Source organism: Culex quinquefasciatus, chromosome 3, assembly GCF_015732765.1.
Source record: "Culex quinquefasciatus strain JHB chromosome 3, VPISU_Cqui_1.0_pri_paternal, whole genome shotgun sequence".
Classification (NCBI taxonomy): Eukaryota; Metazoa; Arthropoda; class Insecta; order Diptera; family Culicidae; genus Culex; species Culex quinquefasciatus.
The window spans coordinates 169,214,861-169,241,764 of record NC_051863.1 but is presented as its reverse complement, the minus strand read 5'-3'; the positions used below and the strand labels follow the sequence as shown (position 1 = coordinate 169,241,764).

The window sequence follows — 26,904 nt, the reverse complement described above, 5'->3', positions numbered from 1 at the left end:
TTCCCAAGTAGGTAGCAAGCATCTAAAAGGATTCGCAACGTCAGTGTTGCCCAAGGAATGGGTCTTATACGGCTATTTTTTCAAACCCAACCCGACTACACAGAAAAAAATAATGTAAATTTGGAAGCTGTAATTTCAGAAGGTTGAATATTACCTCTTTTATGATGTAATTTTACCTCAATTTAGACTGAAAAGTGACATTACACCAGAGAAGTGTTAAAATTACACATTTCCAGAGGTAAAATTACACCTTTTTTCTGACTTAAAAGATGTACCCCTTCCCAGATGTAATATTACCATGATTTTTTTCTGTGTAGGTGATGTACGGCAGCACCATAAATTGTAAACGCTTTTCTTCCGGCTTTCTTCTTCCATGGGGTTCTTTCGTTTCACCTTGTACTGTGGGTGGGTGGTGTGGCGTGGTACACACATTTGGGTGAAGGGTTTACTTGAGTGGGGCTGTACTAACTAATTTCACTTGTCCTTTTCGAGGCGCACGTGCAAGGTCACCGGACACCGGAACCACACGAAGGCTTTTCTGCAATTTAATTGACCATCTTGATACCCACTCTGTTGGATATGGCGTTTACGGATTTTGAATAGGGTTTTTTGAAGCTAAATCTTTTTTTAACCTTTTTTTAAATGATTAATTATTTTGTATATCCTTTTTTGCAATCCTGGTTGCAATGTAGCAAAAACATGAGATTATCGATAACACTAGCTGAAATAAAATTTTAATCTTAGTAAATATAGCAAGTAAATATGGTGAAGGTTTTTAATTCTTAGCAAAAACTATTAATTGTAAAAGTAGTTTTTTTTTAAATTATGCTATCTCGACACAGCCTAAAAATTGATGTAAGTGCGACAATTGGTTAAAGGGATTTCAGGTCAGAACGCGTTTGACACAGGTACCGGCTCGACTACCATAAACATTTGTAATTATAACTCGAAACTCCAGCAACCAAATAAACCAAATTTCAGGACAATACACAGAATGGTCAACCAAATGAAACGTGTTTGTTATTGTTTACTTTGCGTGCTCTTGTTTTTGTTTATTCAAGTTCAAACATTAAAACGCGTTTTCTCGGAACGTCAAAAAGCGACGTACGACAATTTGTTGAAACTAACCTTGTTGAAATGTCGTTTTTTTCTCTTTTTTCAGGTTTTTCTTCATTATTCATTAAATTTTTGTATGCATCAACACAAAATAATTAATCATATCTTGTTTAGTTTTATTTTTTTTTTTTGGTTTATTGATATTATTATGCCTATTCTACAACCTCAAACCTAGTTTTTCTTAGTTGGGACAAATTTTGTCTATGAGCAATTCTCTACGAAATCGGTATTTTTTCTTAAATTTTAATTTTTGTATTTTTTAATCCGGCTGAAACTTTTTTGGTGCCTTCGGTATGCCCAAAGAAGCCATTTTGCATCATTAGTTTGTCCATATAATTTTCCATACAAATTTGGCAGCTGGCCATACAAAAATGATGTATGAAAATTCAAAAATCTGTATCTTTTGAAGGAATTTTTTGATCGATTTGGTGTCTTGGGCAAGGTTGTAGGAATAGATATGGACTACACTGAAAAAAAATGATGCACGGTAAAAAAATTTTGGTGATTTTTTTTAACTTTTTGTCACTAAAACTTGATTTGCAAAAAAACTTTTTTTTTATTGATATGTTTTAGAGGATATCAAATGCCAACTTTTCAGAAATTTCCAGGTTGTGCCAAAAATCTTTGAGCGTGTTATAAATTTTTAAATCAATACTGATTTTTTTCAAAAAAATCGAAAAATTGGTCGCAAAAATTTTTCAACTTCATTTTTCGATGTAAAATCAAATTTGCATTCAAAAAGTACTTTAGTAAAATTTTGATAAAGTGCACCGTTTTCAAGTTAAATTCATTTTTAAGTGACTTTTTTGAAAATAGTCGCTGTTTTTCATTTTTTTAAATTAGTGCACATGTTTGCCCACTTTTGAAAAAAATATTTTTGAATAGCTGAGAAAATTCTCTATATTTTGCTTTTTCGGACTTTGTTGATACGACCCTTAGTTGCTGAGATATTGCCATGCAAAGGTTTAAAAACAGAAAAATTGATGTTTTCTAAGTCCCACCCAAACAACACACCATTTTCCAATGTCGATATCTCAGCAACTAATGGTCCGATTTTCAATGTTAAAATATGAATCATTCGTGAAATTTTCCGATCTTTTCGAAAAAAAATATTTTCAAAATTTTTAAACCAAGACTAACATCTTAAAAGGGCGTAATATTGAATGTTTGGCCTGATTGAAATGTTAGTCTTGATTTAAAATTTTTGAAAATATTTTTTTCGAAAAGATCGGAAAATTTTACGAATGTTTTATGTTTTAACATTGTAAATCGGACCTATAGTTGCTGAGATATCGACATTAGAAAATGGTGTGTTGTTTGGGTGGGACTTAGAAAACATCAATTTTTCTGTTTTTAAACCTTTGCATGGCAATATCTCAGCAACTAAGGGTCGTATCAACAAAATTCAAAAGTGCAAAATATAGAGAATTTTTTCAGCTTTTCAAAAATATTATTTTCAAAAGTGGGCAAACATGTGCACTAATTTAAAAAAATTAAAAACTGCGATTATTTTCAAAAAAGTCACCTAAAAATGGATTTAACTAGAAAACAATGCACTTTATCAAAATTTTACTAGAGTACTTTTTTTATTGCAAATTTGATTTTACATCGAAAAATGAAGTTGAAAAATTTTTGCGACCAATTTTTCGATTTTTTGAAAAAATCAGTATTGATTCATAAATTCATAACTCGCTCAAAGATTTTTTGCACAACCTGGAAATTTCTGAAAAGTTGGCATTTGATGTCCTCTAAAACATATCAAAAAATAAAAAAAAAATAAAAATAGTGTTTTTTTCTTGCAAATCAAGTTTTAGTGACAAAAGGTTAAATTAAAAATCATCAAATTTTTTTTCTACCGTGTATCATTTTTTTTCAGTGTAGTCCATATCCATCCATACCTACAACTTTGCCGAAGACACCAAATCGATCAAAAAATTCCTTCAAAAGATACAGATTTTTGATTTTTCATACAGCTGCCAAATTTGTATGGAAAATTATATGGACAAACTAATGATGCAAAATGGCTTCCTTGGGCATACCGAAGGCACCAAAAAAGTTTTAGTCGGATTAAAAAATACAAAAAAAAAATCGAATGACCGAAATCTGAGAGAATTGCTCCTATGCATTTCCTATGTCAAAAGAAGACATTTGCAAGGTCACATGAAACAAGTAAAACCAAAAAACTCAAGATTATCTTTAAAAAAAACGTACAGCTCCTCTCTAATGCTTTTAGAAGATTCAAAATTGGCTTAAAAATTGTTTTTTGACGAATTCATTCATCATATTGAAGTCCGTCTTAGAACGTTAAAAACTGAATCCGACAAAGACAGAACTGCTATTTTTTTAAACATTTCAGAATACGGGAAATATACTATTTTTTGGCACACTACACAACCTCCCCTGCAGATTCAGAACTGTATTGCTGTTTGAACATTCGTGTTCAAACTCAATCCAACTCAACGAATCATCTTTGCGGTTAACTTTACGCAGTTGGCCTGGCCGCTTTACGTTTGTGATGTTTCAATGCATTCTAATAACAAGGGGATTGTTCAGTCCCGAACGTGATTAATTTTCACCCGGCTACGCGCAATCGACGCGCAGCGTGTAGCCGACGCATCGCTGCCAACTTGACAGCGCCGAAAGAAAGAGAACGAGAAAAAACGGCGCGCAAAGACGAGGACGAAAGGCGCGCTGTCAGATTTTTTACACTAGCTTCGTGAATCGCGCTCAGTGCAGACGTTCCCCATCTAATTTTAACTAAATAAATAGTTTTAGCTTAGTTTAGTGTCAGTGCCTTTTTCTTCTCCGGAATCGTCCCAACCTACAGTGATTACAGTCCACTAAATTCCGTCGTCATAATTCCACCGCCGATCGAGTTGCGGCGGCAACAGGGATGCTAGGCATTGATCAACCTAACGCATTTTCCAGGATGCCCTCGAAAGACTGACTGCGCTAGGGTTAGATTAGATTATATTAGAAAAAAAAATCTAGAGAAAGACAACCTGCACGTTATGATAACTTAAGTGATATTTATGTACTTTTTCGAGGCCGGATCTCACTTTAATGTATAATTGAAACGCTTTTCCAACGAGTCCAACACATTGAAGATCTGGCAACCTGTCTCATGTTATGACCACTTAAGTTATGACCACATACATTATATTTGTGTTCTTTTTTATTCCGGATCTAAAACAAAATCAGCTGAAATTTGTTTCCAAACCCTTCCTATTTTTGGTAGAGTGAGGAAGGCATCAACCAAATAGGTGGATAAAGTTAGTTCTTTAAACATGTTTTAACGGCAAAACATGGTTTACGAACTTTCAGTTGTTAGTTTTAGAAACAGATTCTAATGTTTAAACATGTTTTAGAAACGCCAGTGTGAAATGAACATTACTGCAAAAAAGAAGAGATATTATCAAACCTAAAAGGCAACAAGCTGTCCTGTACCTTGGTGTCACTTCTATTACGAAATCCTTGAAATAATACCCAACCCACCCACCGTCCCAATGGGAGATTTGTAAGCACATATTTTACTCGGCAACCGGCAGTGTCCTTTTCCGCGTCACATGTGATACAAAGATATCCAGCTTCTTCTTGGGGACAGTCATTCCCAACGGGGGTGTTTTATTATAGCTGTGTTCTACTGGTTCTACTAAGGAACGTTGCAATTAATATTTATGTGCATTTTACGAATTGAAAACGCTTCCCACGGTAATAACTCATGCTAATCCAACGGTTTTGTACGTTTCTCTGTTGCGTTGCAGATCTACCAACACCTGCGATGGTACACCAACCCCCAGGAGCAGCGGTGGATCGTCCGGATATTGTTCATCGTGCCCATCTACGCCACCTACTCGTGGATCAGCTTGCTGTTCTTCAACTCGGAAAGCGTCTACGTGTACTTCTTCACCGTGCGGGACTGCTACGAGGGTAATTTCAACGGCAACGGCGGGACTTCCTGTAAGGACCGTTTTAAAATCTCCCACTAATTGTTCGTTGCAGCGTTCGTGATCTACAACTTCCTGTCGCTGTGCTACGAGTACCTCGGCGGCGAGGGCAACATCATGTCGGAGATCCGTGGCAAGCCGATCAAGTCGTCCTGCCTGTACGGCACGTGCTGCCTCACCGGCAAGACGTACACGATCGGGTTTCTGCGGTTCTGCAAGCAGGCCACGCTGCAGTTCTGCCTGGTGAAGCCGCTGATGGCGTTCATCATCATCTTTTTGCAGGCGTTCGGGCACTACCACGACGGTGATTGGAGGTGAGTTTGGTTGGGAGGGAGGGGATGGTACGCAACTAGTATCGTCACCGTAGATTGGCTTGTTTTGCGGGCAAGGAGTGTCGACAGTTCGATAAGGAACTGTGTGTTTGCCTTCGGGTTTGGGCGAACTTTTCAACAGCTCTCTGCAGTGTTATTGATTTTGCAATTATTAGTGTTACCGTGCTTCGTGCGACAAATAGACGATGGCCGATTTTCAAAACTTTCAAATTTATCGCAACGTTTGTCAAATTGTAATAGCTAGTTTGTACCAATGGCCATGCTTTCCAACCGCAAAATCTGTTACTACCTTCTTATGAAACGAAGCAAGATGGATGTCTTCCTCGCCTGGTATGGCAAAAATGCAAATTGAATCTGTGGTGGCATTTCTTTCCGGTGTGCCTAATGATGCGGTTTCCCCCCTCCCCTTTTCGAGCTAACCAACGATGCTAATCCAATTTCAGCGCTGACGGTGGCTACATCTACATCACGGTGATCTACAACATCTCGGTGTCGCTGGCCCTGTACGGGCTGTATCTTTTCTACTTTGCCACGCGGGACCTGCTGACGCCGTTCGACCCGGTGCTCAAGTTCTGCACCGTCAAGTCTGTGATTTTCCTGTCCTTCTGGCAAGGTAAGCGGGATTGACGATTGCCGATGAAAGCGCGAAGATGCGATAATTGATTCCCTTTTTCTTCCTTCCCAAATCAGGTGTCGGGCTGGCCATCCTGGAAAAGGCTGAAGTAATCTCGCCCATTGTGGACGCCGGCGGTTCGACCACATCGGCCGGTACGGTGTCCGCCGGGTACCAGAACTTTTTCATCTGCATCGAAATGCTGTTCGCGGCGATTGCCCTGCGGTATGCGTTCCCGTATCAGGTAAGTGTGGGTTTGAGGGGGCGTGCGTGTGCACAAAACGTAATCGAGTCGTAATTACCTGCTTGTTTCAATTTCAGGTGTACGCCCAGAGTTGCATGACTGACGCCCACGGACGCTCTGTGACGATGCAGTCCATCTCGAGCAGTTTGAAGGTTTGGACACATTGTAAGTTGGACCTAATCGCTGGTCGCGCTAACTTTGTTTTGCTTTTGTAGGAAACCATGAACCCGAAGGATATTATGACCGACGCGATACACAATTTCCATCCGCAGTACCAGCAGTACACGCAGTACAGTTCAGGTATGTGCCAAGTTAAGAAAACTTTATTACTTTAGAAGCAATTTCAAACCAAAATACTAGTACTAGTCTTTGTTTTTCTTTGAATAAGAAGTTCGCTTTCACTTTTAAATCATTTCATTTCGCACGCTATCAACACTTGGAGATACTTAGAGTCTCAATTGCAATTGATACTGAAATCAAATCTAAAGCTACGCTACTCTAATGCTTGATTTGTTGTTCTGGAGTATCTTTGAATCATTTTCTGCTCTAAGCTGTTACATTAGCAAACATTCGCTTGTTGTTTCGATGTTATTGATTTTATTCTTGTTATTTTTGTTGATAATTTTTTTTCGCATGATTGTTTAATTTTTTTTCATGTTTTTTGCACGTAATCATGTTATAGGTACGATTCCCAACAAAATTATAGGGATAATTGTCATTATACATTCTGAAAAATGGAACAAGAAAAATAATTGGAAAACCTTAAGAGTCAGTACGCTTTGGAATAATTAAAAAAAATATGATCAATTTAATTTTGTTGTTGTTTTGGGTGAAACTTTTTTCATCGATGTCCTAATAAGCCATTTTACATCATTGAGTACACAGAAAAAAAACGGTTTTGATCCCACCCTCTCGTAACGCGTAACGTCTTCGCCAGCCTGATTTTATTCAACCATCTTACTGATCGGGTCTTTACAATTCTCAGTAGGTATCGGCTCTGCCCAGTTTATTTTTGCTCTTTTTAACCCTTTACAACCAAACCCTGCCTCTAGACGGGCTTCTATCTTAAAATTCGACAAAAATCATATTTTCAACCAATTTTTGATCTTTAAAAAGACATGGAAAGAATAACTCTTCAAATTTAGGTGAATTTCAGGGTTGGAAGTTTTGCTTGTTTTATGTGTCCTAGACCATGCATTTACGCATTTTTTCTTTTACTATTTAAATGATAATTGTGCCATTCTATAACAGAAAATGTAAAAAACAAGCAAAACATTTAAAAATTAACTGTTAAAACACGACCAAATTAGAAAGGCAAAATTTAATGATAGAAGTTGGTAGAATAGGCCAAATACTACCAAGAACAAACATAAACTAAACAAGATAAACGCAAATTAAAATACTAAAAATGAAACAAGGAAAACATAAAACAAGAGAAATAAAGTTTTTCGTGAAACAACAGTTGCTCAAAATGACCTCCTAAACACGGGAAAATAAAAATTGAAAAAATTGGGCAGTTTTTTACATTTGGCCATTTTTTTTTTATTGTTTGATTTATGAAATCGGGGTTCGGTCTCGTTTCACCTTAACCAAATATTTTCTAAACTACAAATCACTAACTAACATTTCAGAAAGTCGAAATTATTAGTTTCAAGCCCTTTTGAAAAGTTAGCCGTCATTTAGAACTTTTGAAAATATTGGTTTCTAAAAGATGGGAGAATTTCACAAAGGTTTTTGACATTTTCATTGAAAATTCGTTCAAAAGTTTGGAAACCGTTGTCGATTGAAAAATTTGGGGCTAATTAGACACTGAGAAATAAGACGCGAATTTTCTAGCGACAACTTCAGTTTCACCCAAATAAAAAAATATATAACGAAAAGTTGATTTCCGAAAACGAAGAGAATTGTTTTACAGTCCAGACTCAATTATCCGGATTCTTTGTTAGTTTGTCATATTTTTGATTGTCGAGCTTAAGTCCCTACGTTTCAGATAATTAGAATTTTGAATTCCAAGATGGCGGCCAATATGGCGGTGAAGAAATATTGAAAAATGCATTTTGTAGTTCAAATTTGACTAAAATTGAGTAAAAAGTAAATCTCTCCCAGTTCCTGAAGGGAACACCCTTGAAGGGTATCGGGGCAGGCATTTACAAAGCGGATTCAGTGGCAGTTTGATTCTCAACTTAATATGTTAACAAGTTAAGGTTAGTGTTAACATTCCATAGGTCGCCTCCCTAAGGTGTCGTGATATGGTCCAGTTTGTGACGATACACTACCTTCCCTTTACTAAGTAATCGATTCCAGAAGGGAAAAGATCGCCAGTTGTGTTGGTCCGAGCCGGGATTTGAACCCCGATCTACCACTTACGAGGCGGAAGCGTTACCACTGGGCTACGTGGCTCGGTCTAAAATTGAGTCGCAGAATTCAAATAACTTATTTTCAACTTGAACAATGGTAATTTAATTTTTGTAATAGAGCAGTTCTCTACGGAATCGGTCTTTTTCATTAATTTTAATTTTTGTATTTTTTAATCCGGCTGAAACTTTTTTGGTGCCTTCGGTTTGCCCAGCGAAGCCATTTTGCATCATTAGTTCGTTCATATAATTTTCCATACAAATTTGGCAGCTGTTTATACAAAAATGATATGTGAAAATTCAAAAATCTGTATCATTTGAAAAAATTTTTTGATCAAATTGATCAAAAAATTCTTTCAAATGATACAGATTTTGTGTCTTCGGCAAAGTTGTAGGTATGGACTACACTGAAAAAAAAATGATACACGGTAAAAAAATTTGGTGATTTTTAATTTCACTTTTTGTCACTAAAACTTGATTTGCAAAAACACTTTTTTTTATTTTTTTTTATTTTTTGATATGTTTTAGAGGACATCAAATGCCAAATTTTTAAAAATCGAAATATTGGTCGCAAAAATTTTCAATTTCATTTTTCGATGTAAAATTGAATTTGCAATCAAAAAGTACTTTAGTGAAATTTTGATAAAGTGCACCGTTTTCAAGTTAAAGCCATTTTTATGCAACTTTTTTCAAAATAGTCGCAGTTATTTATTTTTTTAAAATAGTGCCCATGTTTGCCTACATACGAAAAAAATATTTTTGAAAAGCTGAGAAAATTCTCAATATTTTGCTTTTCTGAACTTTGTTGATACGACCCTTAGTTGCTGAGATATTGCCATGCAAAGGTTAAAAAACAGGAAAATTGATGTTTTCTAAGTCTCACCCAAACAACCCACAATTTTCTAATGTCGATATCTCAGGAACTAATGGTCCGATTTACAATGTAAAACTATGAAACATTCGTGAAATTTTCCGATCTTCTCGAAAAAAAAAATTAAGACTAACATTTCAATAGGGCGTAATGTTGAATATTTGGCCCGTTTGAAATAATAGTCTTGATCTTTAAATTTTTGAAAATATTTTTTTCGAACAGATGAGATATCGGCATTAGAAAATGGTGGGTTGTTTGGGTAAGACTTAGAAAACATCAATTTTCCTGTTTTTTAACCTTTGCATGGCAATATCTCAGCAACTAAGGGTCTTATCAACAAAGTTCAATAAAGCAAAATAAAGCGAATTTCCTCAGTTTTCCAAAAATATTTTTTTCAGGGGTGGGCAAACATGGGCACTAATTTAAAAAAAATGAAAAACTGCGACTATCTTCAAAAAAGTCAACTATAAATGCCTATAACTTGAAAACGGTGCACTTTATCAAAAAATCACTGCAATACTTTTTGATTGCAAATTCGATTTTACATCGAAAAATAAAGTTGAAAAAATTTTGCGACCAATATTTCGATTTTTTGAAAAAATCAGTATTGATTCAAAAATGCATAACTCGCTCAAAGATTTTTTGCACAACTTCTGAAAAGTTGGCATTTGATGTCCTCTAAAACATATAAAAAATAGTGTTTTTTTGCAAATCAAGTTTTAGTGACAAAAAGTGAAATTAAAAATCACCAAAAAAAAAAATTACCGTGTATAATTTTTTTTCAGTGTAGTCCATATCCATACCTACAACTTTGCCAAAGACACCAAATCGATCAAAATTTTTTTTTTCAAAAGATACAGATTTTTGAATTTTCACACACCTTTTTGTATGGACAGTAGGGTGGGTACGTTTTTCAAAAAGTTCTCGGATCAAGTTTTAGTATGGTTCCCCTTGTAGGGCATGCCTAAGGCTACCAACTCTTGCTGAGCCAAAATCCGTATACACTCAAACCCCGATAGTTTGACACCAACTGTTGTCAAACGAACGGGGTCACTTTTTAGTTTGACACCCCTTTTACACGGCGTTTACACACACTATCAAACGTTTGTTTTGATAGTTTGCGTGAGCGCCGTGTAAAAAGTGACAGTTCGTCACTTTTTAGTTTGACTTTGACCAACCAACGGGGTACAAACTAAAAAAGTGTCAAACGAAAAAGTGACCAACCAGTGTACTTTACCGATATGACACCATGGTATAACAAAAACTGTCAAGGAATTACAGTGGACTCTCTCGTTGTCGATATTGAAGAGACCGTCGAGAGAGGGAGTTATCAAATTATAAATATTTTTGTTAAACGTTTAAAAGTTTACGAAATATCAAGTTTGCTTTTACGAATAATATCGCTGTTAGTGTTTTTACGAAAACATTTCTAGAGATCCTATAAATACAAGCACAACACAAGGTTTTCACAAGCCAAAATTTGAACTGATATTGGAAAGGTCATATAAATACAAGCACAACACAAGGTTTTCACAAGCCAAAAATTGATCTTTAATTTAATAAATATGTTTTGTAAGGATTTTGAAAAGAACAATCATTGACAATCAAGTTTGAACTGAGGAAACCCCGGAAAATTATGCAAGGTATCCCTTTAAAATCAAACTGACAGTTAAATAAAAATATCTAATTAGAGAAAGCTTTGGCCAGATCAAAAAAGCAATGAAATTTTTGAAAAGTTGTTAAAATTCCGTACAAATCCGTATTATGCGAAAAATTCCGTACAAAAATTCCGGTCTGTTAAAAATCCGCGGAGAAGGTCGAAAATCCGTACGGTAAGGAAAAAATCCGTACAGTTGGTAGCCTTAGGCATGCCCATAGGGACTTTCATGCCAAATATCAGCTCATTTGGTTATAAACTGGCTGCGCGCATCAGGGTTAAAGTTTACATGGGAATTACTATGGGAAATTGGAACTTTTTGTTCAAACGCTCCTACAGGTCTGGGAAAATCACGCGCCAACTTCTGGTATAGTCAGGCCTAAGGGGAATGGTCTGGAGAACACTTTTCCTGAAGAGAGCATATGGATTCGTTGTCCCTAGACCTGGCGCATCGGCAAACAATCCGATGTCTCCGGAATCAATGGTTTTCCCTGAAAAAGCATCAAATTTTTCTTAGCATGCTATGAAAGCTTGATGAACACCGCGACGCCATACGTCAGGCAGCTACCACGTGGGTGAGAAACGGCTGGAATATTCAATTGCAAACCTTCTTTTAACTAGAAAATGATCATTTCGAGTAATCCTGACATTATTTAGTCGAATTCAGAATCTTTGCATAGCAAATTTGTATTTTTTTTTGCAAATATTTCAACCACGTGGTAGCTGTCTGACATATGGCGTCGCGGTGTTCATCAAGCTTTCATAGCATGCTAGGGAAAATTTGATGCTTTTTTAGGCAAAACCGTTGATTCCGGAAACATCGGATTGTTTGCCGATGCGCCAGGTCTAGGGACAACGAATCCATATGCTCTCTTCAGGAAAAGTGTTTTCCAGACCATTCCCCTTAGGCCTGACTATACCAGAAGTTGGCGCGTGATTTTCCCAGACCTGTAGGAGCGTTTGAACAAAAAGTTCCAATTTCCCATAGTAATTCCCATGTAAACTTTAACCCTGATGCGCGCAGCCAGTTTATAACCAAATGAGCTGATATTTGGCATGAAAGTCCCTATGGGCATGCCCTACAAGGGGAACCATACTAAAATTTGTTCAGAGAACTTTTTGAAAAACGTACCCACCCTAATGGACAGCTGCCAAATTTGTATGGAAAATTATATGAACGAACTAATGATGCAAAATGGCTTCTTTGGGCATACCGTTGGTGCCTTCGGTCCGGAGCTTCAGCCGGATTAAAAAATACAAAAAAAAAAATCGAATGACCGAAATCTCAGAGATTTGCTCAATATTAGAAAATTAATAATTTTCATACAAAAACACATAATTAGAATACCTTTAGCACTATGCCAGTATACCCAAATCATAAGTCCATGTATCTTTCGGACTAGCTAATGCTAAAGTCACCATCAGAAAGTATGTATTCTCCTGCCAAGTAGAAAGCCAAAGCTATTAACAGAGAATCTCCGGTCTAAAACGCCGCTCTGCCCGTTTTCCAGAGTGCCCATCTCCGATGAGGAACTTCACTACCGGTCAGTTGCAGGCAGCCCAATATCTCAAAGATTACTACCAATTGCGCGAGGAAGAGCTGCACAGCATTGACCAGAACGCTCGCATTCCGGACAAGTTTGGCCACAGTTGCAATCTTGGCAGCCCCTTTTGATTGAGAGTTGTCTGATCGAACACATTTTTTTCATCACAAGGTTAAGATTTTTTCCCTTCAGTTGCAATTCAATTGCACTGCCAAACACCGAATCACCTAAAAAGCAATCGTCACGTAACTTGCAGTTTTTTGTTTTTTTTTTTAGTTTCTTCAACATTTCCATCCCTATTCAAATTATTTTTAAGTTCACTAATTTCGTTTATTTTTTCATGTTTGCCCACCCGCAAATCCCACCCACCCCATTTAATCCGTCGTTTTATTCGTGACCAATTTGCAGAGGTGGTTTCCCAGCAGTCCTACGAGAGACTTTGAGCGGACCGAACGTCCTGGCGAGCGTAAATCTTCAAATCAAAACAAACAAAAGGCGGAGAAGAAAAAAAACTTCTAAGTGATCTATACAATTATACTGCTGAAACCGTGCGCCTAGCCTTAAGTCGCAAAACGTGTTCTTCTTTTGAGATAGAAAGCATGAATCAAAAAAAAAAAACAACTGGCAGTTGCATATGTAGGACATTGCAAACTTGCTAACCTGGTCTAGCGATCAAAATTTAAAGCGTTCTTTAGTAGGAAAAACTGTGTTAAAAAAAAGTCTTACAAAAATGAGCAAACCTTTTAGAATGGAAACAAACAAACGTAATGAACACAGTCCCTCGTGTCTTTTTAGATTGTAAACGTGCTGCTGTTTAGGAATGAAATGTATTATTTTATAATTATTTTACGTATTTTTTTAAAGCAAAAGCAACAGCATTATTACTAAGCAGAACAAGCGTGTACGTTAAGACGTTTTGACCTACTGAAATCAATTATTAGGAGATAGGAAAATTGCAGCAAAAGGAAAAAAAAAGAGCAAACAATCGGAAAACTTTACCTGTGTAAGCAATATGTATCAATTAAGGTCGAAAAATTTCTCAATCCCATTTTTCAACGTGTACTTAAAGCTCCCAGAAAACATCGAATTAATTTCCTTCTGCAGTCAGAGGGCTCCAAGTCTGAGCCAGGTCATGTTTGCACGCCGAACTTCATCCCTAATCTATGTTCCTTAAAATCATTCCCGTTTTCTAACCTTCGCTTTGCCTGTTCGCGATCTTTGAATCTATTTAACTGTTCGTGTGTTATATTGAATGTCTTGCGCCCTTTTACACTCTAGTCTTGTTAAACCTTTCACTCTCTACTGTCATCGGCCTGCAAATATTACTGCTTGGATTTGTTGTGCCCTTTTAGCTTGTCTTGTTTAGAGTGTGAAGCATTTTGGAAAGTCTTTCCCCCCCTGCACCGAGAAAAGGCCCGCGAAAGAGAGTAGGTATTTCCCGGAAGGAAGGTAGAGCAGGGCAGGTGATTTAAGCACCCTACCTTTGTGATAGGGGATAGTTTCGGACCGATATTGGATAAGTCAAGCACAGGTTGGTCTCCCCCGGGGGCCAGCAAGAACAGATGGAGAAGAGAACTCGAACTGGTGCAGCCCTACCTGCTTGTTGTAAGTACCTTGTAAGATGAGTAAGTAAAGAAATCTTGTATTTAATTATTTTTTATATTTTTATTTTAATACGAAAGAACGACGCCCTATAACGACCCTTTAAAAATGTAAATTTTGTTTTTTTAATTATTTAAGCATTTCAAGGTAAGTCCTAAAAAGCATGTCAAATTAGCTGGTGTAACTTGATGTTGTTGCATTGCATAGTGTTCTAAAAGCTATTGAAACGTTATATATAAAAATATCGCCTATTCAACAACTTTCCCTAACAAAAAAAAAACAAATTGATCCCATTTCACCCGCAGGTGGCAAGAACTCGCGCGGCATTCGCGTGTCCTCGTACGATCCGGACGACCCCAGCAACCAGCTAACCCAGGGCAACGGCAACGGAACGAATGGGGGCTCGCTGGCCAGCAGTCAGCAGCAGGGCGGCGGTGGACGCGGCGCCGGGTACAGTTCGGCAAATCAGAACAGTTACATTGCCCCGCCCACGCTCGGCAGCCAGCGGAAGTTTATGCCAACGGGTGGTGGTGGCGGCAGCAGCGGAGGAACCTCCTCCCAAAAGGTGGCCACCATCAGCCAGAACTATAACGAAAAAACGATGCTGCTGAGCAGTGACGACGAGTATCAGTAAATTTGTTGAAAACGGGGTGGATTATGTTTCCCTTTTTTTTTCTTTGAATTGCCCCCTGTAATGTTCAACATAATGAGAATTCACCCTCAGATTCCTCCGCGTGTAAATGTTACAACTTTCACCGAGAGTAAAGACACTTGTGGACTAGCCTGCGGGATGTGTTTAGGGTAGGTGAAATATTAACTAATTAGTGGCGTGCTGCTTTTGCTGGTTGACGTGGCAGCAGCATCAGCAGCGTAGTTATTTATAATATATGGATTAAAAATGTCTGTTTTTGTGATTGCAAAACTGGTAACAATTTATCTTTGTCGAAGTTCGATTCACACATGTCTCTCTGAATTTCTGCAGCAAATGAAAAATAAGATTTGAGAATTCACACCATAGAGAGAGATTTTTACAAGTTTTTCAAACACAAGACACTAGATCTAAACCATTGCAGATTATGTATAGATTGTCAGTTGATACTAAAATGCTAAAATCCAAGGTTGTTGTCGATAACGATGACCGATGGCGAGAATACTATCGTTGTCGTCTCGGCGATATCTTCATTTTAATTTTTCTCGATCCATGATTATTGTACTGCCGCTCTAATCGAGTCCGTCCCATAATTAAAATTAGCAAGCCGAGAAAAACGCATGTCAAATTTGTCCCGCCTCTACGTGCTCTACGTGTTAGAGTTTCACGAAAAGGTGGAATTTCTCCGGTTTTCTAGAACAAAGTACTAATTTTTTTATTAGTTTTCTGATAGTTTACATGTTTTCGAACCAAACTGCATCATTACCTCAAAATTGACGAAATTACATATGGGACGGACTAACTTCGAGCGGCAGTGTAGCGAAGGTATAACTTTATAAACGATAATTTACCATAGTCCATTCAAATAACTTAACATTACAACGCCCAAGGCTCCAAAAAAGTTGGAACGGTAACTTCAACTTGCTGGTTCTCGGGCCTAACTCAACCAATCAAGATGATTCTTCTTTCCAGTGATTTGTTAGGATGTCTAGATGATTCTAGAACTTTGCAGAACTTAATTTGATCAAATCTGTAATTTTTGCGATCAAAAACATCGTTCCAACTTTTTTTTTCGCTTGCAAAAAAAAAATTCGCCGAAAATTCCGCGGAGGCAGTCTTTTTAAAAAGGTGGAACGATGTTTTCGGTCGCAGAAATTAAAGATTTGTTCAAATTAAGTTCTGCAAAGTTCTAGAATCATCTAGACATCCTAACAAATCACTGGAAAGAAGAATCATCTTGATTGGTTGAGTTAGGCCCGAGAACCAGCGAGTTGAATTTACCGTTCCACCTTTTTTGGGAGGCTTGGGCGTCCGTGTAAGTTGGACATGCGTTGGGCGTTCCAGTGTTAAGCAGCTGCGCCAACGATGCCAAATTATTTTATGGGAGATCTGTATTTGATATATGTATCATGTCAAATTCGGAACCATAGAAGAAACTTTTGAATTTTAAACTGCAGATTTAAGCTTTTAAGTCATATGCTTTATTCAATAACTAATTTGTTGAAATTTTTAAACGTAAACATTTTAAAAAATATGTATATACCAAGGTTGTTAAGCGGTAAAATTTTCGTCGATAATATTATCGTCTGGACGATAACGAGAATCTACCGTTATCGTTATCGTCATTTCGATAATTCTATCGGCGATATCTCATTTATATATGTTTTAAATCGATTAATTCAACCATATCATGTTACATTTTCAATGATTTCACAAAGAATATACTTTTTGAAAATGTAGTAAGTTTCAAAGTATAAATATATACTCAAAATTGTTCACAAAATACCATATTTTTTCGAAAATACTAATTTTTTTTATTTTTTGCAATATGGGAATCAAACGAAGCGAAATTTTGAATATTTCTTTCACTTGATTAAAGTTTTTTTTTTGTTAAATAATCAAATTTTCACAAATTACCTTATTTTTTCGAAAATACTCAAATTTGCTATATAGGTGTCATACGAATTGAAATTTCGTATGCTTTTTCAATTTATTAGAGTTTTTTTTTGGAAAATATTAAAATTTTCGCAAATTACCGTATCTTTTTAAAGTACTCAAATTTTGCATGCTTCATACATACATTCAAATTGTGTATGCTTCATATCATACAAAATTTTGCGTCGTTGATACCCATATTGCACATTTAAAAAAAATTAGTATTTGCGAAGAATACGGTAATTGAGAATTTTTTTAAATATTTTCGAAAAAAACTCTAATAAATTTAAAAAGCATACAAAATGTCGCTTTGTTCGATACCCATATGGCATATTTTGAAAATTTGGCTACTTTCTAAAAAATACGGTTTGTTGTTAAAAATGTTGTATTTAAAAAAAAAACTCTATTAATGTGAAAAAGCAAACTTAATTTCGCTAAGTTTGATACCCATATTGTACATTTCGAAAATTTGTAGTATTTTGGAAAAATATGGTAATTTTTGAAAATTGTGGTATTTTCCAAAAAGCTCTAATAAAGTGAAAAAACAAACGAAATTTTGTTTCGTTTGGTTCCCATATTGCAAATTATGAAAATTTGAGTACTTTCGAAAAATATTGTGTTTTGTGAACAATTTTGAGTACATATTTTACTTTGAAACTTACTAGATTTTCAAAAAAGAAAAATTCTTAGTGAAAGCATTAAAAAATTTAACATGATAAGGTTGAATAAGCGATTTTAGAAATGAGTTATCGTTCATTATCGGCGACAAGATTGTCGCCGATAGAATTATCGAAATAACGATAATGATAGATTATCGTTATCGTCCCGACGATAACGATAGAACTATCGTTGTCGTTATCGAGCCACGATAATTTTATCGTTAACATCCTTGGTAAATACATCTATGTGTGTATAAGTGTATATCTGTAAAATACAGATTTCACTTTATATCTGGCATGGCTGTGTTGCACACATTTTTAAAAGTTTTTGTCAGTTTTTTTTTTTTTTTTGTTTGGATATGCCTCACTTTTTTTTTCAAACTAATGATTGCAAATCAACTGTACGGGTGAGTAATGCACGTTCCGACAATTTTTGCATTGAAGTGTTAAAATTTTGGCTTGCAATTGAAACTTTTATATTTTATTTCTATTTTTACAAATGTTTGCATTTGCCTCATTAAGTTCACATACTTAATTAAAATTAACCCCTGAGCAAATATCACAAGAACGACATTTTTATTGTTATTTTACTTTTGACAGATTCAAGATCTGAGTTCTACGTCAATAAATTTTGTTAAAGTAAAATGTAGTTTCTTTCGACAGCGACAATTCTTATTATTAAAATTCGTTTTTGAGGGAATTTTGTGATGCATAGTACTTTGAAATGATTAGTGATCATGAAATAAATTATGACTTTACTAAATGTCTTTTCAATGGATTATCGTAAACTATCATTGACTAATTAGTTATAACTCGATGACGATAACGATAGTACTACGGGCGATAATTTTATCGAAAAACAACGTTGCTAAAACACAAACACTCAGACTTGCTGTAACGTAACAAAAAAAACCTTACCACACTCACAGGAAGCCGTTTCGAGTTGACTATATTTGAAAGAAAATAGTATTCAGATAATATTTTGTGTAATAGAGTACAATTCATAGTGAAGCAGAAACGTTTGTACAGACTTGTGTCGAAACATACCATTACAGCAAAAAAAAAGTAAGTCAATGTGGTTTAAAATGTAGTACACAGAAGCTGCATTCTTAGTAATGCTTTTTGCTGTCAACTGAAGAGCAAAACAATATAAAAATATACATTCAGCTACATAACGCAAGAGTACAATATTCCTGCCATTTTAACTACACAACACTAACAAAAAAGGCATCCAAATTATGTAAAAATACAATTTACAAAAGATTGTCCCGTCAATCTGGAGAAAAACTAAGAAGAAACATAAACACTAACGTAAAGTGTCTAATCTAAAGGTGTAATCACTCTTCTCTTTTCTAAAATAAATGTGGTCTACATTTTTCCCCGGACGGAATGAGCTTTGCCAAAAACAAAAATTAATCCTTCTATCCTTAGAACGTAACCTGTTGTCGTACTGGACAGTTGTGTCGTGTTTCAGGATCGTTAAAATTTACACACCTTTGTTAATATCTGTTTAAAAGTGGTGATGAATTGACGCAATTAGTCAGTACCGCGAGAGCTCACGTACTATCAGAACAGTCGTTCTTTGTAACATAATTGAAGCGGAATACTTTTTCTTTTTCTCTTCAATGTACGTAAAAGTTTCCTACCAGCGTTTTCTTAGTCAGATTAGTCATGCTTGGAAATGTGTTCGAACAATCAAAGCTGATGTCTTCAAAGAGTGACTCGCTTCGCAACTGAACACATTTCTAATTCAAAAGCAGAAATTTCTTTCTAATGCTGGGCGCTAATAGGAAACTGATCAGAGACAACAAAAATGTCCTTTATTGGCTGACTAGGAAAACATACATAATAAACACAGAAAAGAGAACCAGAAGCGCTATTATTTCCAAAAAAAGGCGTATATAATATATATACATAAATAAAAAGTGAATATAATTTTAACATGTGGTTAAAAGAGATCAATTCAGAGATATCACGGCCCACTTCAAACAAGGTGTATTTTATTCTTGCCTTTCCTTATCGCTCACACAGTACTTCGTAGCTCTTCAGCGATACTTCCGCTCCGCCGTACGGTATGTACAGGCAGCCATGCGATCGATGGACCTTGCCGACGGTTAGCGCGCCGTCGTGACATCCCCGCCCAACATACAACGGCTCACCGTCGGACGTCACCCTTGCACCCTGGGGAATGCTGCCCACGCAAGTTCGTTCCCAAATCAGCTCCTTCCGGCACAGGACCTCGAAACACTGCACCAGAACTTCATCCCCACCGTGCGCAACGTAGGCCGCGTTCTTCTCGGGAATCACCTTGGCCGGCAGCAGGTCACCCTTGCAGCTGGCACGGCCCACGAAGATTGTGGTGCAGTCGCTGTCCTGACCACCCTCAACCATATTCTCGGGGAACGGTCCGCAGGCGTTTGCGGGAGTCCACTTGAACGCTGCAAATGTGAGTAGGATATTATTTTGCAAGGTTGAGTTATGTTAATAGTTTAGTACCCATGTAGCAGGTACAGTTTTGGTTGAATGGTCCAACTTCGGACTTTTACTGAACCGCAGCATTCACAAACGGTGCTTATAAATGCATTGCAGTTTCTGCATTTTATTCAAACAAAAACAAATTTTCAACGTAAGACTCACTCAATGACGAATGTTATCGATTTTATTCCAGCTAATAATTAATTACGCACATAAAATGGGAAAATAATTGGGAAAAAGTCGGGAATTTTTGATTTTTTGTCAAAAAGTCGGGAAACCCAAGCATATTTGTTTGAAAGTTATTTTCGAACTATTGATTAAATTTGTCATATTTTGTACAATTTTCAAATTAAATTCACAAAAAATCTCTAAATAACTTATTTTAAATTTAAGGTTATTTCAGAATGCAAAGGCCATTTACAAAATTAAAAATACTCATAAATATTAAATGCATTTAATACAGAATTTCATAATATTTTTTTATGAATCAACAGATTTTTACTAATTTTTGTTTATAAAACAAGATCTATTTATCAAACAAACCTAACTAAAAATAACAACAAAGTTAATTAAAAACTAATAGAAAAATTGAACCTAATTTTTACGATTATGACCAGCGTAAAGTGAGGTTTCTGTTCTAATATTGGGTGAATATTTGAAAAAAGATTCCAACTTGAGTTTGGCAATGGTTTTGGTGGAAAAATTTCATTAAGTAACATGAAAAAAGTATTGAAAGGCAAAAAAGGTAATTTTAATATAAATTATTGCGAATATGTATGTTAAAAGCATTTGTATCGTTGAACATTTCGCATAAAGTAAGCTGAGCAATTCTCTACAAAATCGGTCTATTTTCTTAAATTTGAATTTTTGTATTTTTTAATCCAACTGAAACTTTTTTGGTGCCTTCGGTATGCCCAAAGAAGCCATTTTGCATCATTAGTTTGTCCATATAATTTTCCCTACAAATTTGGCAGCTGGTCATACAAAAATGATGCATGAAAATTCAAAAATCTGTAACTTTTGAAGGAATTTTTTGATCGATTTGGTGTTTTCGGCAAAGTTGTAGGTATGGATACGGACTACACTGCAAAAAAATGATACACGGTAAAAAATTGGTGATTTTTGCCTTCCTCACCTTACTGAGGAAAGGCTATAAAATCACTCGAAAATTGAACTTCTCAATTAGACCTCCTAGACCCACCTTCACGTATACCTATCGACTCAGAATCAAATTCTGAGCAAAAGTCTGTGTGTGTGGTGGGATGTTGATCAAAAAATTGTCACTCGATTATCTCGACATTGGCTGAATCGATTTTGTCCGTTTTGGCGTCATTCGATCCGTCTTGAGGTCCCATAAGTCGCTATTAAAAATTATGCAGTTTAGTTAAGTACTTCAAAAGTTATGCTAAAAAAACGAGTTTAGCAAAAGTCCGGAAGATTGTAATAAGGGTGGTTTTTGTAAGAAAACCCGCCATGCTATATATTTTCAGAAAGGTATTTAAAAGACCTTTCCAACGCGTCCAAGACATTGAAGATCTGGCCATCCTATCAAAAGTTATAAGCACTTAAGTGTAATTTATACGCTTTTTGGAGGCCGGATCTCAGATATGTTGATGAAAACGTTGTCCGGATCTCTCATGCGACCTATCGTTGGATAGGTATTCAAAAGAGCTTTCTAATGCGTCCAAAACATTAATGATCTGGCCATCCTATCAAAAGTTATAAGCACTTAAGTGTAATTTAAGCACTTTTTCGAGGCCGGATCTCAGATATTTTGATGAAAATGCTGTCCGGATCTCTCATGCGACCTATCGTTGGATAGGTATTCAAAAGAACTTTCCAACGCGTCTAAAACATTGAAGATCTGACAACCCTATCAAAAGTTATAAGCACTTATGTGTTATTTACGCGCTTTTTGCATTTTGGATAGCACCCTTTAAATGTGAGGAAGGCGCCAACCACCTAAGGGTGGATTAAGTAACGTTTTATTTAACTTTTTGTCACTAAAATTTGATTTGCAAAAAAAGACTATTTTTATTTTTTTTTATTTTTTGATATGTTTTAGAGGACATCAAATGCCAACTTTTCAGAAATTTCCAGGTTGTGCAAAAAATATTTGAGTGAGTTATGAATTTTTGAATCAATAGTGATTTTTTCAAAAAATCGAAAAATTGGTCGCAAAAATTTTTCGACTTCATTTTTCGATGTAAAATCAAATGTGCAATCAAAAAGTACTTTAATGAAATTTTGATAAACTGCACCGTTTTCAAGTTAAATCCATTTTTAGGCAACTTTTTTGAAAATAGTCTCAATTTTTCATTTTTTTTAAATAAGTGCACATAATTGCCCACTTTTGAAAAAATATTTTTGAAAAGCTGAGAAAATTCTCTATATTTTGCTTTTTTGAACTTTGTTGATACGACCCTTAGTTGCTGAGATATTGCCATGCAAAGGATTAAAAACAGGAAAATTGATGTCCCACCCAAACAACACACCATTTTCTAATGTCGATATCTCAGCAGCTAATAGTCCGATTTACAATGTTGAAATATGAAACATTCGTGAAATTTTCCGATCTTTTCGAAAAAAATATTTTCAAAATTTTTAAACCAAGACTAACATTTCAAAAGGGCGAAACATTCAATATTACGCCCGTCAATAATCGAATGACCGAAATCTGGAAGAACTGCTCAGCTGTAAAACATGGAATCTTATCAATCTGAATTTTTAATTGAAAAACATAAAACAGTTAAATATTGACAACTAGATAAATCAGATCAAAATTCACAACATTTAAAAGGGAACTTAATTTTTTTCATCAAATTCCTATATATTTTTCTTTTCTTTTTTTTTTTTTGAAATCCTGTTGTAAGCGTTCTTTAATTTTAAATAAAATAAAATGTTATATCCAATAACATATTTCTTAGCCCATTCACCTTCCCAAAAACCGTCCAACTCCAAGCGAAACTTACTTGAGGATACCGTGGAGATTTTCCCTTAATACTCTGAAAAAAGTGGACCATCAGCACTTCCGATCTACCAAATCCCTTTACTTGTCCCTCGGGCGCGGTGGAGATGGGAGCGGCCGGCAATGGACGACTGCCATGGTGGTGAGGATCTATAGTTCAGGTGGAATCATCACATCACATGACGAAAATCCAGTCTGCAATCCGCTAAAATCACCGTCACTAAATATTAGCACATACAATACAAGATATTAGGTGACAGACATTTTCATTGAGTAGGGTATAGGGTAGTCGTCAATGAGACACTTTTGGTTTTTAACTTTCAACGAATTTTGTATTTTTTTCATCAGCATGTTTTAATGAGCTTTTTGTTGCATTTTCTTTCTTTTTATGTGTTCTAACATTGGAGCAATTCTCTACAAAAACCGGAAATGGATTTTATTTGTCTCCATACAATTTTGGCTGCTGTCCATACAAAAATGGTATGTAAATATTCAAACAGCTGTAACTTTTGAGTGAATTTTCTGTTCAATTTGGTGTCTTCGGCAAAGTTGTAGGTATTGTTGAGGACAATTGAGAAAAAAATAGGTACACTAGGGTGGTCCAAATCTGGACTTTTTTGGGGCTACCCTCTGAAATCAAAGATTGACCCATCACTAAGCTAAATTCCAAATTTGAGCTCATTCTGACCACGGGAACCCCTCCCTCCAATCGCTTGAAGTTTGTATGGGAAAAATCGTCAAAATGTATGGAGAAAAGCAACTGTTTTACTTTTTTACCTGTGGAAGGCGCCATAGTTATCCGATGCTTACCATTTCTCAAATGTAGAACCTTCATTATATTTAGAACAACTTTCCCGAAGACACCATATTTTTAGGATTTTTTCCCGCGAAGTTATTAGCGCCCAAAACTGACCATTTTTGCGCGGCTAGCTGTAAGGGGCTACCTAACAACGATGTTTAATTTCAATTCGTACACGCACGTGCTCTCTCTCAGGTTCAAACTCTCTCACGAGCTTGCTCGCCTGCCTGCCTGCCTGTTTACCTACAAGCGCGCGCTGTTTCTCTGCTTGGACTTTTGTCGTCGTCGTCGTTTTCGTTTGCTATCCGCTGCGCTGCGTTCCTGGCATGTTTATTATAATTTTCAAGATATATTTCGATATTTATTTCGAGATATAAAATTAAATGTAATATGTGATTAACAATAGATATCATATTATCAGAGCGTGTGTGAGAGAATACAAATATCGATAAATTAGTTCCTCCATGAATTGTCATCTGTTATGTTATGTAATTGAAATTTATTTCTAGTTTTGGTATCATACCAAACTCAAGGCTGGGATTTTAACTCTTCTAGAAAAAATATAAGACTTTTTTTCAACTTAGTCAAGTATAGATTTCAGGAAGAACAATACACTTAGACAATTCATCGATTTTGGGAACTGTTTTTTTTTCTACTTTTGTATACCGTAATCTGGGGCGAATCGGGACTACAGTCTGAATAGGGACAGCAGTTTTTAGAGCACTTAAAGCTTTTAAATATGGAAATGGATGTACACATTTTGTTAGTCTGAGTCTGTTCTAACCGAAACCAACCAGAAAAATCACAATATTGTGCTCCAACATGGTTAAAACTGCTGTCCCAATTCGCCCCATGTGTCCCGATTGACCCCAGTTTACGGTACTATCAAACAAGCTTAAAAAGAAAACATTTGAAGTTTTTTCGTAGCCCTATGATCACGATTATTTTTCATTACATACAAAATATTTTTATCTGCCGAAAATATAAAAAAAACTTCCTTACAACAAATTGCGGTATATTTTGCCTTTGACGATTATTAGAAGTTTACGATTCCGAAACATCCAAAAGTGCAACGATGTCTAAAAGAAAAGCCTCAAAAATAGAGATTGTTGAGCTAGCTAGTTTGAAATCTGTAATCAAATCGCCTTCGAATGGACAAGCAGTTGGTCGGATGATATTTAGAGTAAAAAAAAAAACAAAATTTGTATTACCTGAAGATTTTTAAAAATAATTGAATCATTCTCTCTAATGAGCATATACGAACAACTGCTTGTAATGCTCGGAAAAACGAACAAATCCTGTTCATTTGCTTCAATTTTTTAAACGAGGCTAAGCCAAGGCCTAAGTCTTTTATTCAAATTATTTTGTTAGTGCACTTTTTTTTTCAATTTTGACATAATCTAAGAATTTATATGCTAAATATATCTCAAAAAAACCTGCTATTTTAGTTGAAAATTATAATAAACATGCCAGGAACGCAGCGCAGCAGATAGCAAACGAAAACGACGACGACGACGATAAAAGTCCAAGCAGAGTAACAGCGCGCGCTTGTAGGCAAACAGGCAGACAGGCAGGCGAGCAAGCTCGTGTCGTGAGAGAGTTTGAACCTGAGAGAGAGCACGTGCGTGTACGAATTGAAATTAAACATCGTTGTTAGGTAGCCCCTTAGGCTGGATTTTCATGGATTGTGCAACGACATCGAGAGCACGAGCATCGAACCAACTCGATGCTCGTGGCTTGCGTTACTTCATTTAGCTTAGACACAACCCCAAAATCAACTTTCCGGAATAAGGAACACTTGCATGCAAGTTAACGAAGGATGGACAGATGACAGATTCAAACGTAAACAAAGCAGCATTGCGTGGCGATTGGAATTCCAGAACAACTTTTGAAATAAGCTGATGTTGTTCAATAAATCTTTTTCAAAAAGGCGCATGATTAGACTAGCGCATAATTTAATTAAATAAAACCTTTTGCCTCATGTTCGTTGCGAAAAATCATGCAAAAAAGATGAGAGATAATTGAGGTTTTGCAGCGCGACTGTGTTTCAAATGTAGGTGGCGCCAAAATGAGGTTACTTGCCAAAAATCGTATTTCTTTCTGCTGGATTGAAGAACAAAATTGCTTATTTCTCATGGTTCCCTGCATCAATCTTAATGAAACTGGTTGCAAAAGACGAGAAATTTTTTTTGCTTTAAAATAATGAACATCTTTTTTTTGGGCGCGCAGAAATATGTGACTTTTTCTAAAAAAACATGTTTTGGAACACTAAAATGAGTTTCCCGTTTATATCAATGAAATAAACAGTTTTATAATTGATAACAGATGTGTTTACGTATATTCAACAATTTTTATTGATTTTTGACAGACTTTCTTACCAAATAGTCCAAATTACTATCTTTTTATAAATTTACAGTTTTCTCATAGAAAAATCAAACAAATATTGGAAAGTTGTACACCAAATTGTTGGAAATATTTTTTCTCATCCGAATCCGGCATTAGTTTAATAAAAATGTTGATTATGAAGGAAAAAACACATATTTTTCCAAAAATAAATCATAGGTTTACGCTATTTGTTCATAGGTGGCGACACGTGTCTTTTAGCTTAGCTGCAAATTCTCTATAGAGTGGACTAAAAATTGGAAAAATTTCAGGAATTTCAAAAAAATTAAGTAATTTAAATTTTTTTAGAAATTTTAAGAAAAAATAATTCAAGAAATATGAGAAATTAAAGAAATAATTAAGTGATTTAGAAAATTGAGGAAATTTGAGAGATTGAAGAAAATAAAAGAATTAAGAAATTTAAGGAATTAAAAGAATTAAAGAAATTTTAGAAACTTTAAAAAAAAATTAGAAATTTTAGAAATTTTAGAAATTTTAGAAATTTTAGAAATTTTAGAAATTTTAGAAATTTTAAAAATTTTAGAAATTTTAGAAATTTTAGAAATTTTAAAAATTTTAGAAATTTTAGAAATTTTAGAAATTTTAGAAATTTTAGAAATTTTAGAAATTTTAGAAATTTTAGAAATTTTAAAAATTTTAGAAATTTTAGAAATTATAGAAATTTTAGAAATTTTAGAAATTTTAGAAATGTTAGAAATTTTAGAAATTTTAGAAATTTTAGAAATTTTAGAAATTT

General features: G+C 35.4%; 2 protein-coding genes across 4 annotated transcripts in view; one reads left to right on the top strand and one right to left on the bottom strand.

Moving 5' to 3' along the window:
* LOC6044660 (transmembrane protein 184B) overlaps positions 1 to 15,933 on the top strand; it is a 57,016-nt gene extending 41,083 nt beyond the window's left edge. Inside the window, exons 3-9 of one of the 3 annotated variants that reach the window (XM_038262053.1) lie at positions 4,881 to 5,046; positions 5,119 to 5,377; positions 5,839 to 6,008; positions 6,086 to 6,252; positions 6,330 to 6,404; positions 6,468 to 6,552; positions 14,586 to 15,933. In XM_038262053.1, coding sequence (XP_038117981.1) covers positions 4,881 to 5,046; positions 5,119 to 5,377; positions 5,839 to 6,008; positions 6,086 to 6,252; positions 6,330 to 6,404; positions 6,468 to 6,552; positions 14,586 to 14,914 — 1,251 coding nt within the window. In that variant the 3' untranslated portion in view covers positions 14,915 to 15,933. Of the gene's footprint in view, positions 1 to 4,880; positions 5,047 to 5,118; positions 5,378 to 5,838; positions 6,009 to 6,085; positions 6,253 to 6,329; positions 6,405 to 6,467; positions 6,553 to 12,645; positions 12,915 to 13,086; positions 14,330 to 14,585 lie in introns of those variants that run through there. The other 2 variants (XM_038262055.1, XM_038262054.1) reach the window with 2 other exon arrangements.
* A 3,495-nt stretch (positions 15,934 to 19,428) lies between these two features.
* Positions 19,429 to 20,043, bottom strand: LOC6044659 (natterin-1). The gene is made up of 2 exons (XM_038259861.1): positions 20,020 to 20,043; positions 19,429 to 19,961 (listed from the first exon to the last, which is right to left on the bottom strand). The coding sequence occupies exons 1-2, from the start codon at positions 20,021 to 20,023 to the stop codon at positions 19,540 to 19,542; spliced, it is 426 nt and encodes a 141-aa protein (XP_038115789.1). The 5' UTR covers positions 20,024 to 20,043; the 3' UTR covers positions 19,429 to 19,539.
* Positions 20,044 to 26,904: the final 6,861 nt, after the last annotated feature.